We start from the raw sequence: 13,493 nt of genomic DNA on the forward strand, positions 1-13,493 counted from the left end.
TGTGCAGGATATGTGGGAGCTGATCAATACCGGTGCTCAGCTGTTACCTGAATTTGTGCTGAGATATCTGGAACTTATTTTCCTTTGTTTTGTTCAGTATATTTTGTGTGATTAGAATCCCAAAATATCATCTTGTTTATTCCAAGAATTCTCTATTTTTCTCCAAATATAGCACCAACATTAGCAACACTGTCTCACTAAAGAAAGATGCTGCCATTGCTCATTATACTGTTTAACATAAATTGGTTGAAGATGGATTTTTAAAGAAGTGGATGATAAAGATATTGAACATCTGCATTTTGTAGTTATGCATGCAGCAATAATTCAGTGTGATTCAGAGTTAATTATGTAAAAAGTCATTCAGTCGTTCCCCGACCGTTCAGAAAAATTCCTCACAAAGATGATTTTTAATTTTACATTAGAGAGGCCACCAACGAATGAAAGGGCAATCTGTTGTTACCAGGGGACCAGTGCAAAATAAGTCTTATTTTGAAGTCAGTGAGCTTTTTCACTGCCATCTGCCTTTGCTTACTTATTATGATGATAGTTTCCCACTGCTGTTTCACCATTCCCTCGTTTGTATTTTGTAACTGCTCAGCACTTGATTTATCGAGTCCAGTTAATCTCAGTTTGGAGGAAATTGCTAACAGTGTGTAAACAGAGAAGTTTTAAAAGAAGCTTGAATGATTTTTGGTGTGCAAAACCATCTGTCTTTGATCTCTGCTTATCCTGTCTTAAAAATAGGTCTTCCTCTGAGAATTTAATGTTCAGCTTTTCATATCAATAATTTTAAGTTTAATTAGACATAAAAGACAGCTTTCTGTGTTTCTGCTAACAAAAATGTTTTTTTGGCGGGGGTTTTATTTTGGAGGGCTCCCAAGTTCATTTGGAGGTTTAAGTTAGACTCCATCTGCCCCTGTTGTCTGTCACGCTGAGGAAGGCTGGTCTCACAGGAAGCAGCAGTGTGCGGCGTAACTCCCCCTGTCACTTTTGTAGTTTGTGAGACAAGCTGTGCTGAGCAAAGGGGTAACTTTAAATCAGATCATGAAGGTGACCTGGCAGCCTGTCACCACCAAAATTTTAAATGCATCTTAAAACCAGAACAAACCTGTACAGTTACCCTGGACACTCATCCAGTGAAAGGTAAGCCGCAGTATCAGCTTAAGAGGAAAAGATTAAAGCAAAGCAAGCCAGGCATATTTCACTGCCATTGATCAAGCTTTGTTTGTAAAAGTCTGGCATGTGCAGAAACACACTGAGTGCAACACTTGGTTTGACTTGTGTTTGATATTAGAAGCTCACTCTCAGTGCTCAACAGCAGCTTCTTTTTTGTTGAATAGCTCCTCTAAAGCTGGAGATACACGACTGAAAAGCTCAGACTGACAGCTGGGATACCATTTATTTTTTGTGCGACAAGCTTCTGCTGTGCTTTATTCCTCCATCTCTGAGACGTTTTTCCAATAATGGCTTTGAGTTGAAGGAAAATGAAATCTCAGAATAAAAAATTTGAATGACAGAATAAGAAATTGGCTTTTGATGTTTGCTTTTGTGCTTTTTTATAGAAATATTTCTTTTTACATGGGGCAGGTTTTTTTCCAGCCTAAATTTCTAGAAATGTTGATCTCATTACAGATTGTTTCACCTAAAGTTTCCTGCAGACATTATGAGTCAGGGGCCTGGTCAGATTTGGGCTGTGAAGATAAATGTTGCTCATTTGAAATCTGTCAGAAGACCAAATCAATTTTGCATTGCACCAGTGGACAACTGGGTTGCTAGGTGTCTGCTCACCGTTAAATTCATTACAGGTGTCAACTGAATATACACCACCGATTAATATTTAGTGCCTACACTCAGGCACTGTGTTTTTGTACACCTTGGTTTGGGAAACAGGAGTAGAGTAGGTTTCTCTCTTTATTATCATGCCTAAAAACACAATTAAAAGGAACAAAAGTCAAGTTATATGCATGTTTTAAGCATAACAGCTCTTATGCTTTTGACTCAACAGCACCATCATTTTCTCTGGGCTTCTTCTGCACATGTCTGCACATTTCCAGCTCTCCTACTATCCCGCCTCTCCTGCTTTCTGGGTTCTCCATTTCCAGAATTTCATTCTTTATGTTTTTAATTCTGATTTTATCATTTTTTTTTAACAAAATGAACATTTGTGACATATCAAAGCCCCTTGACATTGTTGTCTGTTTGAATATTATAGGGTGATGTGGTGTGAGCACTCATTTCCGTACATCTTTATTTGTTTTTTCAGAAATTAAAGTCTTGGAGCTATTTGGTTAGATTTGTCATGCTAATTACGGGCGTGTCATCGAAACACACACAGACCAACACACAAAGGCAAACACACACACAGATGAGACTCGATATGTTGGTATGTAAACCAGTTGTTGTGTGTGAGGACTGTCAGGACTGTACATGTGTCTGTGAGCTGTCACATCTATAGTGCCGGCCGACTCTCAGTTTGCCTGTCTGAATATATGTATGTAAGAGCTCAGTGAAAGCAAATACAAACTAATGTATTATTACTGCAGGTGATTAATTATGTCTGATAGCAGCAAATAATGCTTGAGCTTGCAAACACATAAATTTACATTACATTACAAATGTCATTTTGTGGGGAAAACAATTAAACGGTGAAGTCTCAAAAACTCATGATATCAAATTATACACTAAAGGAGCACAGCGGTTTGATGACTGGAAATGATTTGCTATCGTGGATGGTTAAAAGATTCACCTTCATTCTTCTTGTGGCCTCACCATTGTCTTCTTCTTTGTCCGTTCTCTCTCTCCTGTTGTAGCTGGGATGACAGCAGCTCAGTGAGCAGCGGCCTAAGTGACACGCTGGACAACATCAGTACTGATGATCTGAACACACCTGCATACTCCTGTGTCAGCTCATCGCGCAAAAGCAAAGGAGCGCAGGTGAGCACATAAAAAATAACCATTCGATAGCCTCAAATAGGCTCACAGCTGGGATAGCCACACGTTGTCTGTGGCTCGTCATCATCTATGACTTTTTTAGGCTTCTGTTCCATGTCTCTGCCTCTATGGGTTCAGGCAAAATTACTCATTTGTTAATTAGAGAGATTACCATAAATTCTGGTGCAGATGTTAATGTTTACATTAGTACCACCATATGTCATAATGCTTCATTTTCATTTATTTATGTGGCAAAAATATTATAAGTTGCTACATATAGTATGATTGGGGGTGTTTAGTATTAATGGTCACAGGTCAGGATGAATTTGATTAATGTTATCATTAATCAAATCATCAAAGTTATTATACAGTTTCACATTAAACTGTTTATTTTAGCTTTACCCATTTATTTTCAACTGTCATTTCAGTTTGTTTGACTCTTTTCAGTTCAGTTTTGATTGTTTCCTTGGTCAGTTTTTATTATTTTCATTGTTAGTTTTAGTTTCTTTGATGATATTAGATATTTGTCTAATATCTAGTTATTAGAATGAAAGCACTGCCGTGAGCGGTGTGGCGGTTGGCACTATTGCCTAGGTCCTGAGTCTGAATCCACCATCTGGTTGGGACCTTTCTGTGTGGAGTTTGCCTGTTCTCCCCGTGTGTGCGTGGGTTCTCCGACTTCCTCCCACAGTCCACAGACATGAAGTTAATGGAGTTTAGGTTAATTGGTGATTCTAAATTGGCCATAGGTGTGAATGTGAGTGTGAATGCTTGCCTGTCTCTCTGTGTTAGCCCACACAGGGTGTACCCTGCTTCTCACCCTATGGCAGCTGGGATAGGCTCCAGGCCCCCATCAACTCCCATGACCATGAATTGGATAAGCAGGAAAAAATTAGATGGATGGTTGCACTCATAGTCATCTACTCTCCCATAATCTCATGAAATATATGCGCTAATACCTCCTCATGTGTTTTAGTTAAATGTAATAAATGATAAGCATATTACCATCGTGACCATGGTGTTATTGTAGGATTAGTGTTTAGTTCAAAGCCGCACTCACAGAGCATGTAGCATCAAGTCTCAGTCATGATACCTATAGAGCAATTAGCAGCTGTGAGTAACCAGTGTTAGTTGCACAGTAATTATCTCCCAAACTAAAACACATTTCCTGCCGTGACCAACTTGAAAATCACGACTTTGCATGTCTTGTCACAGCTTGTTATTTAAACTTTCACATTTCTTTCAACTTTGTGTTATGTCTTGATCAAGGCACACACCAACAATTTTACACGCTTACTTGACTTGCTTTGTTACCGTTGGGATAAGCTCCCATTATAAACTGGCGGTGGAGTGTGTGAAAGAAGCAGGCATGGAGGGTTTCATTTTTTTTGGTGTTGCATTGCATTGGGGCAATGCGGGATTGAGGATTTATGGTGATTTGACATTTCCTTTGATAATATTGCAACAATAGCACCAAATCACAGCAGTATGCATACTTGCTATAGTGAGAGCAGGACTGTATAGTTTTATAGTTTGAACAGTTCCTATTTTTCTTAATTTGATTTCTATATTTGTGCTCAAGGAATTAACTGTGGACAGAGGGCCGGTGCTCGGTTCTCCTCAGAGACGTTCACCGTATTCTGCCAAGTATTCTTGGCCCCTCATGAAATACCTAACAGACTGGGCTCTTAAGAGACTCTACTGTTGCTAGGGAGACTGACCATCTGTTCCGGTAGGCTAGCTGTCACTGCTATGTGTTTGAGTTTGTGTGGGTGCGTTCATATACGCCTCAAAAGCAGAGATCTGGATGTGGGAGATTCCAAAGATAGCTAACACTTCACATGCAGACATAAACCACGCTGCTCAGCTTGTGCAGAGACTTACTTCTTTTTGCTGACTCTTTGCTGACTGTATTGCTTTAGTGTGTCACCTTTCAATAGTTTAAATATTGCATATAATTTTCAAAGCATTGTGACTTATTTGATTTCTTCCATTTAAGGCAGGGTTGACATACCAAGATATAAAACTTGCTTGCAATCATTTCCTGTCACTGCATTTTTTTTTTTTTTGCATTCTTTATAAATATTGTTAAGGAACTGCAGTGATGATCAGGTAATGCTTTTAAGACTTACTGGTATAAACTGCAGCCCAGAAGCATTACAGTTTTGTTACTGAATTCTTCCATCTATTTATCAGTTTGTGTGCACTCCCTGATTCTCTGTATGACAACCCCCACAGTCCCAGAAAGGAAGCAGATCCAAGCATGCGGAGCAGGTGGTGAGCAGCAGTTGGGCTGGAGCTGAAGACCTAAAGAAGGTAGAGGAGGAGCTGGATGCAAGCATGGATCCTAGCAGTGGCTCTTCCCGCTGGAAGACCTCCTCGTCTTCCCCATCCTCCCAAACCCAGGGCCAGTATGAGGACGCCAGTCAGAAGGCAGCTGCGCTGGCCCAGATGTCCCAAACAGGCTCATGGAGGAGGGGTATGACAGCCCAGGTGGGCATTACACCACCCAGAACCAAGGGGACGTCCGCTGCCCTGAAAACACCAGGTAGGAGAGGAAGCCTGCCATCTTTGTCTAGAAGTGATTTTGGAAGGAGAGCAATTATACAAAGCGATTATAGACTGGGACAGAATTAAAATGTGACTTTTTGAACAAAGGAGACTCCATTTAAAAAAAAACCCTAATCTACAACATATATTGACCGAGTATTACTGGTGTTAATTAAAAATGATTGTATCTAGGTGATTTCCTAGTGGATGTTTTTCACGTCAGACATCAGAAAGTGATCTTTATAGAAAGAGCAAAAATAACTTTAATGGGCTTACGTGATGCTGAAGAAGAAGTCGTAATAATAATGTTGATTTAAGATGAACATGACTGAATCTTAAATGTTTACTAAACACAGCGAGTTGTGCTTCAGATAACTTGGTTGGCTGTAGCATGAGCAACGATTGCTGTGATTCTGGCTGTGGGCACCAATATATTGATTCTATGGCACCAAAGGGTAAACTCCGAGTACAGATGATGTGATGATTGGTGATATTTTTGGATTTGTGTACTTTGACAGGCAAAACCGATGATGCAAAAGCCTCAGAGAAGGGTAAGGTGCCTTCCAAGAGCTCATCTGGCATCCAGCGCTCACCCTCAGATGCTGGCAGGAGTAGTGGGGACGAAGGCAAGAAACCCCCTTCTGGCATCACACGCCCACCCACCACAGGCTCATTTGGTTACAAGAAGATCCAGGGTGCCACTGGCACGCTAATTACCTCCAGTGGTGCGATACTCGCCAGTGGCTCAGCCACCCTGGGCAAGGCACCCAAATCTTCAGCTGCCATCAGCAAAGGTGCAAGCATCAGTGGTGTGCGGAAGACCAGTCTGGATGGCTCACAGCCCCAGGATGATGGCATCCTGCTCAGCTGCAGTGGCTCGAAAGTGACCCTGCAGTACCGCTCCTTACCCAGGCCAGCTAAATCCTCCAGTGGGGTGGCCGCAGGGCGCAGTGGGCATCGCTGCAGCTCCAGCAGCATCGACTCAAATGTCAGTGGCAAGTCAGCTGGTGGGGCAACAACGCAAACAGGCACTAAACGCAGGGATGGAAAAGTGGGCTCAGAACGCTCTAGTCCCATCACCATCAACCAGACCGATAAGGAGAAAGTGGCGGTGTCAGATCAAGACCCAGCAGCAGGACTATCCACCTCCCCAAAGTCTAGCCCCACCTCCACCTCAACAGGCCAGTCAGGCCTCAGGCAACCAGGCTCCAAGTACCCCGATATCGCTTCTCCAACCTTTCGCAGGTCTGATACACCATACACACACACTGCACTCATTCTGTCTTTGTCTCTGACTTTGTGTTTCTGTGTGAATCCAGCATTTCATCACATTTCTTTTTCAATTCCCTGATTGTTAGTTAAAAGCAGCATCTTTTACAGCAAGGACATTTGGGGCATTTTTTTTGAAAGACTGAATCTTTTCACCAAATCTTCTCCAGAATTTAGGCGAGTTTAATCCATTATGATACGTGGTGTTTAGTGACGCTTTTCCACTGCAGGTTATTCCCCAGGTTTCTATAACGGAGAGAAAAGATATCCATAATGTCAAAGTTTCACTTAAAATATATGCCATCTCTATCAATTTTAGATATGTTTGGATGTGCAAGATGAATATCAGACACTTAATAAATCATATTAGATTGCCTCCGTGGAAATATTGATAGAGTCAGTAGACTTGGCTGCATAGCTAAGGGGTGCCATAACATAGATTGCTCCCTGGTGTAGCTGATAAGTCACTGCAAATGCAACACATCTTTACCCTGAAGATGAGGGTCTGATGGCTTTTCATTCAGCAAATTCAACCCAGCAGTGTTTATCAGAACTGACAAGAGACAGGACTTTCTCTGCACACCAGTCCCTCACTCATTAGAAGCATGCATTCGGCAGGCGCGTCCAAACATCCGTCCCATCCAATCTGTCAAGCCAACACGTTTCATCTGCATGTCATAGCTTTTTTTCTTCCCCCCCAGAGTGTGTCACCTATATATTGTGTGATTGCGGTGACAGAGTGGGACAGGCACAAGCAGAGTAGCAGGCTGCTTGAGCATATGCAGAAGGCAAACAGGGTTGAGTGGCCTAACAGATTAGGTTATTTAAAGTGGCAGGGTTGAAACGGCGAAGCTGTGAAAGCAGATGTGTCAGTGTAAATCACTGAGAGTTCACATCTAGCCGAGGTCGAGTTCGCTGCCAGGGAGAAATGTATTGTAAAATGTGCTTAATATTTTTTATCTGTTATATAAAGTTGTTGCTACAGCAAAGCAAGGGGATGTTTATAAAAGCTGCTTTCCACTATCCTAAAATGGGTTTCTTGTGACCATTGTAGTAGTTTTCTTTGTAATGTTTGACCAGTGAGATCACTGCACTTGTCACACCCGAAGTATACCAGTTTGGAGTCCTTAAATTTTCCAGTAAGGATCTTGCAGATGCTCATCACTTGTCTTTTGAGCATTTCTAAATGATTGCACCCACCTCTCTGCCCTCAGATTGTTTGGTACCAAAGCTAGCAGCAAGGCCAGCTCTCCTGGCACGCCCGACTCTGGCAAGTGCCCCTCAATACTGGGCAGCCCGCACGGCACACTGGCGAGACAAGCCAGTCTGGACTCGCCTTCCTCTGGCACTGGGAGCCTGGGCAGCGCTGGCGGCCTGAGCGGTGGCAGCAGCCCTCTGTATGGTAAAACCCCAGACATGTGCACCGACTCCCCGGCCTCCAGCCCCGCCTCTGGCCTCTCCCTGCCCTCCAACGCTCGGCCCTGGCCTGCCTGTAGCTCATCTGCTGGCAGCAAGGACACACTGAGCTGCCAAAGCATGACCAGTCTGCACACCAGCTCTGAGTCCATTGATATGCCGCTGGGCCACCATGGGCCCAAGGTTACACGAACCGGCAGTGTCAAGTCCACCCTGTCTGAGGGGTGAGTAACAGGGAATACGATTGGGAAGAATCGTATTCATTGTTTCATTTGAGAACAGAGACAAAACGTTTATCTCCCTATCCTAAGATGTAGACATACAATACAGATGAATAACAGAAAGAAATCATTCATTCACAAAACAGTTTGGTTCAATTTAAGTTTCTTTTTCTGGCATGGTTTTGATACTATAGAAAATAAATAAATAATACCTCCTCTACTCCTAAATTTCACATATCTGCACAAAACAGTTCAATCAGTAGTTATTGTCTCAAAGTGCTATAAGGATAGCAATTAGCATTAAAGACATTTAACAGTCCTGATAGTTTCACAGTCCAAAGCCATGACAGAAAAAATACCACAGTAGATCATTTCTGACACCCATTCCTACGTGTAGCCTCTATAAAGGCCTTTCCATTTTTTTGTCCACACACTTTGCATGAATTACATCATAGAGCATAGAAGCAGCAAACACATTTATTTCCCCTCACTAGTTCAGCTGTCTCAAAAATGAAACAATCTCAATTCTGCCTGTTTTATCCACGTAGTCTTTTGCACTGAGGTGCATTAGTAATGTCTTAATGGATTTTCCATTGTGTGCATCTTTGTGTATGTCAAAAGTCAAGTTTGTAAAATGTGACCAGTTCTTTTTCTTGTGTATCACAAAACAAATGTTTACAGGTGTTCATCTAATTTGCTCATCCTCTGTGTTTTAACAGCATGCCACTTGACAGAAACACACTTCCCAAAAAGGGACTGAGGTACAACACATTTGCAGCCACATTCCATGTAGATCACATGCATACATGCATCTGCATTCTAATGTCAGGCTTTCCGTGTTGTTTTTCATGTGTCATTATTTGCACAATCCATAGCGGTGTTTCCCAGGTAAAAGTCATCAATAAACAGAATTGATATAAAATATTTACTTTAAAGCAGGGGTGTCCAACTCCAGGCCTCAAAGGCGGTGGCAGCTGATTTAAATGGGTAAATGACCTAAATGGCTAAATGGTGATGAACGAATCATTTGATTCAGGTGTGTTGACCCAGGGTGATATCTAAAACCTGCAGGACACCGACCCTTGAGGCCTGGAGTTGGACACCCCTGCTTTAAATTATTAGATAAATGAATCGATAAAAATTATTAACTAGTTTATCAACCTGCCTCCATCAGTTCATGTTCAGAATTATGTATAATTAGGCTGAGGTGATAATGATAAAGTACACAGGTTTGATAAGGATGTGGGTCAATAAAAAACTACTGCTCAATAAAAACTTTTTGAAGATTAAATAAAAACTGAGAGTCGATATAAAAAAAATGAGCGTAAACATTTATGTTTACACCATCTGTTTACATCCTAAGTATGCTTAATAGCTCTTTTATGAACTGCAGATTTACAGTGTGTGACTCCTTTAGTGATACAAGCAGATTGGTTCTGATTATATTAGCACTTAAGTCAAGCACTGATCAAAGGCTGTTGATAAAAAGCAAACATCGCCACCATAATCTCACCTAAATGGATGGTTAATTCCCTTGAGACACTAATAAAGCATGACCTGCTTTATCATCCATAATTTACAAATGAATATCCTGTTGTGTTTATTAAGACTTTAAACTACAGAGCCTAACTCACCAGGAAAATGTTTATTGAGGTCACAAGCATTGTTTTCCCACAGTCTTGTTTTCATCTTGAGGAGTCAACCCCCGCTGCTTAGGAATAATGTCGTTTGAAAACCTCCTTTTTTTAGCCCAATAAACTATGTCCATCTTTTCACATACAGTCTGTTTACATTTGACTAAATATATAGGGAACTCATATTTGAGTCTAGTTATGGATTTTTTCTGTTTATCATGCAATTATGTAACAAATTCTGGAGCTCAAATTAGATTTTGACTTCTTTGAATTGATGCAAAAAAAAAAAAAATCTCTAACATACTATGAATGCTATCTGGGATGATGAGGGAGCAGTGTGTTTTTCCATCTGTCTGCTTGTCTGCTTCTCTGTGCTCATCCTAATCCTACACTCATCTCATGCAAAGTTAGAAATGTGGCAAACGCAGCCACTGAGTTCTTTCTCGGCTTCCGAAAATGGCTTAAACTTTCCGATAACATTTGCTCTGTTAGCTGAGGCGAGTATAGAATGAATGTTTTGAATTTAGCTGTAACTGAGTGGATGGAAACTGAAGCACCATGACCTATTCATCACAGTGGCACAACTGATACAGGGAACAGCCTTTCCAGCCAATTATAGAGTACTGCTGGAGAGGTGTCGGATGGGGCATGCTGGGTGTTCTTTCATTTTTCGAGCATTTGACGCTCATGCTATATGGAGCCTAAAACCATCTGATCTCGCACGACGCTTTTGCCTTTTTTGCCTCAGTGCGGTCTGCAGTGTTCACTTTAACGTTTTTATTGGCAATGGCAATCTGTTTTCATCTTAAACATGCCAAATAGCTCTTTTATAAACTGTAGACTTTCTACATGGGGAGCTTAGATTAATAGATTTGCCTCCTTTAGTCATACGCTGTAAATAAGCGGATTGGTTGTGATTATATTAGCACTAAGTATACCGACTCAAACACTGACCCTTGGATATTTCAGTCTGTTCCATTTCAACTCCAGCTGCAGTCTGACAGCACTCAGTGCAATCTTAGACGCCCAATTGCTGCTGGAGAGAATAGCGAGCACAGACGCAGGACTAGAGCAGGGTCAGATGTGACAAGCGTAGTAATGGGGGCGTTGGAAGGAAGAAGCCGCTGAAAAGAGATGAGTGCAAACTCAATTATCATCCTCAGAGGATTAAATATGGCCGATTGTCATGTGTGCGATAAGGGGGGCTTCTGCTGCTGAATTACTTTAGAGTTTGGGAGAGAGGAGATCAACAGCAGAGTCTGTGTGTTTGGCAGCTTTAAGCCTGAGTAGTGTGTTATGTATAAAGACTGTGTGTGTGTGTGTGTGTTTGTGAATATATATAGTTGTATATAAGGGCGACCGTGGCTCAGGGGGTTGGGAATCGCATCTGTAACCGGAAGGTCGCTGGTTCGATCCCTGGGCTCTCTGTCCTGGTCGTTGTGTCCCTGGGCAAGACACTTTACCCTACTTGCCTACTGGTGTTGGCCAGAGGGGCCGATGGCGCGATATGGCAGCCTCGCTTCTGTCAGTCTGCCCCAGGGCAGCTGTGGCTACAACCGTAGCTGCCTCCACCAGTGTATGAATGTGAGAGTGAATGAATAGTGGTATTGTAAAGCGCTTTGGGTGCCTTGAAAAGCGCTATATAAATCCAATCCATTATTATTATTATTATTATACTACATAAATGACTGCATGTGTGTAGATGCATGCACATCCACTTCTGTGTGGTATGGTTTTTAATATTTTTATGCCATCTGCTCACATCCTTCTACTGTGTAGCTTCATTAGTTTACACGTCTTCATCACTTGAACTTTTAAGTAATGAAGTTCATTACTAAAAAGTAATGTCTTGCCTTGAGTTTAAAGTGTGTTTTGTGGGTTTCAGATACCCTACCTCCTCCAGGCAGACATCTCATGAAGAAGGGAAGGAGTGGTTGAGGTCCCATTCAACAGGAGGTCTTCAGGATACTGGCAGCCAGTCCCCTCTGTCTCCTCCTGGAGCCTCTTGCACCACCACAGGAAAATACCACTACTCCAACCTCTGTGAGTCAAAAGGAAAAAAACCTATTGTGCCTAAAATGTGTATATCGTATCAACAAAGGCTATGATAGACATATGAGCACAAAAAGCATCCTTGTGATATGATCTGTAATTAATTAAAGCATTCTTCAGTGCATAAATAAATAATCTGAGGTGATTATTATTTAACAACTTGTTATAAGTAGGTTTTTAGTGCCTGCATGAATGATTGATGACTGAAACGCACGTGAAAATATAACATGGTAGATGTATATGTTTTGCTCTGTGCAGTGAGCCCCACCAACATCAGTCAGTATAACCTGCCACCAGGCAGCAGCAGCATGAGCCGCTCCAACAGTATCCCCACCCAGGACTCCTTTGACCTGTATGGAGAGGGTCACCCACTGGGTGGCAGCGCAACCTCTCTGGAGGAACGACCACGTGCCATCAGCCGCTCTGGGTCCTTCAGAGACAGCACTGATGAAGGTGAGACACACACTCATTCTCGACGGACTGTCCAGAACAAACCCAATTCCTCACAAAGAAGCTAAAACAGTGAAAACAGTTTTTACTGTCACTTTCAACAAAGCAAAGTCCCACCAGCTATCAAGTGCTTTGATACCAGCATTGCTGATAGGTCTCTGTTCTGGTCAGCATTTTAAATTGTTTTTTTTTTAGTCCCACAACTGATTGCAATTTTTCACTTTACATATTCTGAATAAGTAAGCATAAGAGCTGCTGACCAATCAGCCAAATAATTTGTAATAATATAAGTATTGCAAACTGAGTCACAAGGTGAAGAGAGTTAAAGGACAAATATCCATGTTTTACCTTAAAAGTCTTTGTTTACTCATGTGCACCGTCTCTGTGTCTTACAGTCCATGGCTCCTCACTGTCTTTGGTTTCCAGCACGTCGTCACTGTATTCTGCGGTAAGTATCTAAGTGTGACAGAAATCCCTACTGAGAAAAAAACCCTAACCATAGCAATATATCTGAGATTTCACTTCTATTATTTTTTTTCAGTAGTAATGGCATTCCATACAAACATGTCAATTTCTATATTGTAATATAAATAATTACTTAGAATCACTGTGTTCAGAAGGATTTTCGGGTATGGTGCCTGTTATCGGACCCGGAGTTAGCAACGTCCCCCAAGAACCGGAAGAGTAGAGTCCTGGCCCCTAGCCCTGCCAGTGTAGCAGAAATGATGACGGATGATGATGGCAGCAGCAGCCGTTCTTCTCTGTGTGTGAAGCTTGATGTTGTTCGTGTGTAATTTACGTTGAGTAGGCCAAAAAGGCTAAAATGACCAAAGAAAAAGTGGAAAACAGTTAAACATGAGAGGCTTTTGGACAAAGTTTGTTTTTTCCATTGTTTAAGCACTGCTTCCAGCCAAGAGTGATACCATATATGCCCCATAGCTGCAGAAAAGGCTAACATTGTTAACTTTTT

The 13,493-nt window shown here is 41.8% G+C and overlaps 1 protein-coding gene across 11 annotated transcripts in view; it reads left to right on the forward strand.

The window, feature by feature from the left end:
- nav3 (neuron navigator 3) overlaps positions 1–13,493 on the forward strand; it is a 398,636-nt gene that overhangs the window by 359,351 nt on the left and 25,792 nt on the right. For 8 of the 11 annotated variants that reach the window (XM_040050291.1, XM_040050289.1, XM_040050290.1 and 5 more), the window contains 8 exons: positions 2,811–2,934; positions 5,170–5,479; positions 6,000–6,726; positions 7,965–8,390; positions 9,107–9,148; positions 11,907–12,064; positions 12,332–12,526; positions 12,919–12,971. In XM_040050291.1, the coding sequence (XP_039906225.1) occupies positions 2,811–2,934; positions 5,170–5,479; positions 6,000–6,726; positions 7,965–8,390; positions 9,107–9,148; positions 11,907–12,064; positions 12,332–12,526; positions 12,919–12,971 (2,035 nt within the window). The remainder of the gene's footprint in view (positions 1–2,810; positions 2,935–5,169; positions 5,480–5,999; positions 6,727–7,964; positions 8,391–9,106; positions 9,149–11,906; positions 12,065–12,331; positions 12,527–12,918; positions 12,972–13,493) is intronic. The other 3 variants (XM_040050287.1, XM_040050293.1, XM_040050294.1) reach the window with 3 other exon arrangements.

This window comes from Simochromis diagramma, unplaced genomic scaffold (assembly GCF_900408965.1).
Source record: "Simochromis diagramma unplaced genomic scaffold, fSimDia1.1 OVJJ01000131.1, whole genome shotgun sequence".
In the NCBI taxonomy this organism is placed as follows: Eukaryota; Metazoa; Chordata; class Actinopteri; order Cichliformes; family Cichlidae; genus Simochromis; species Simochromis diagramma.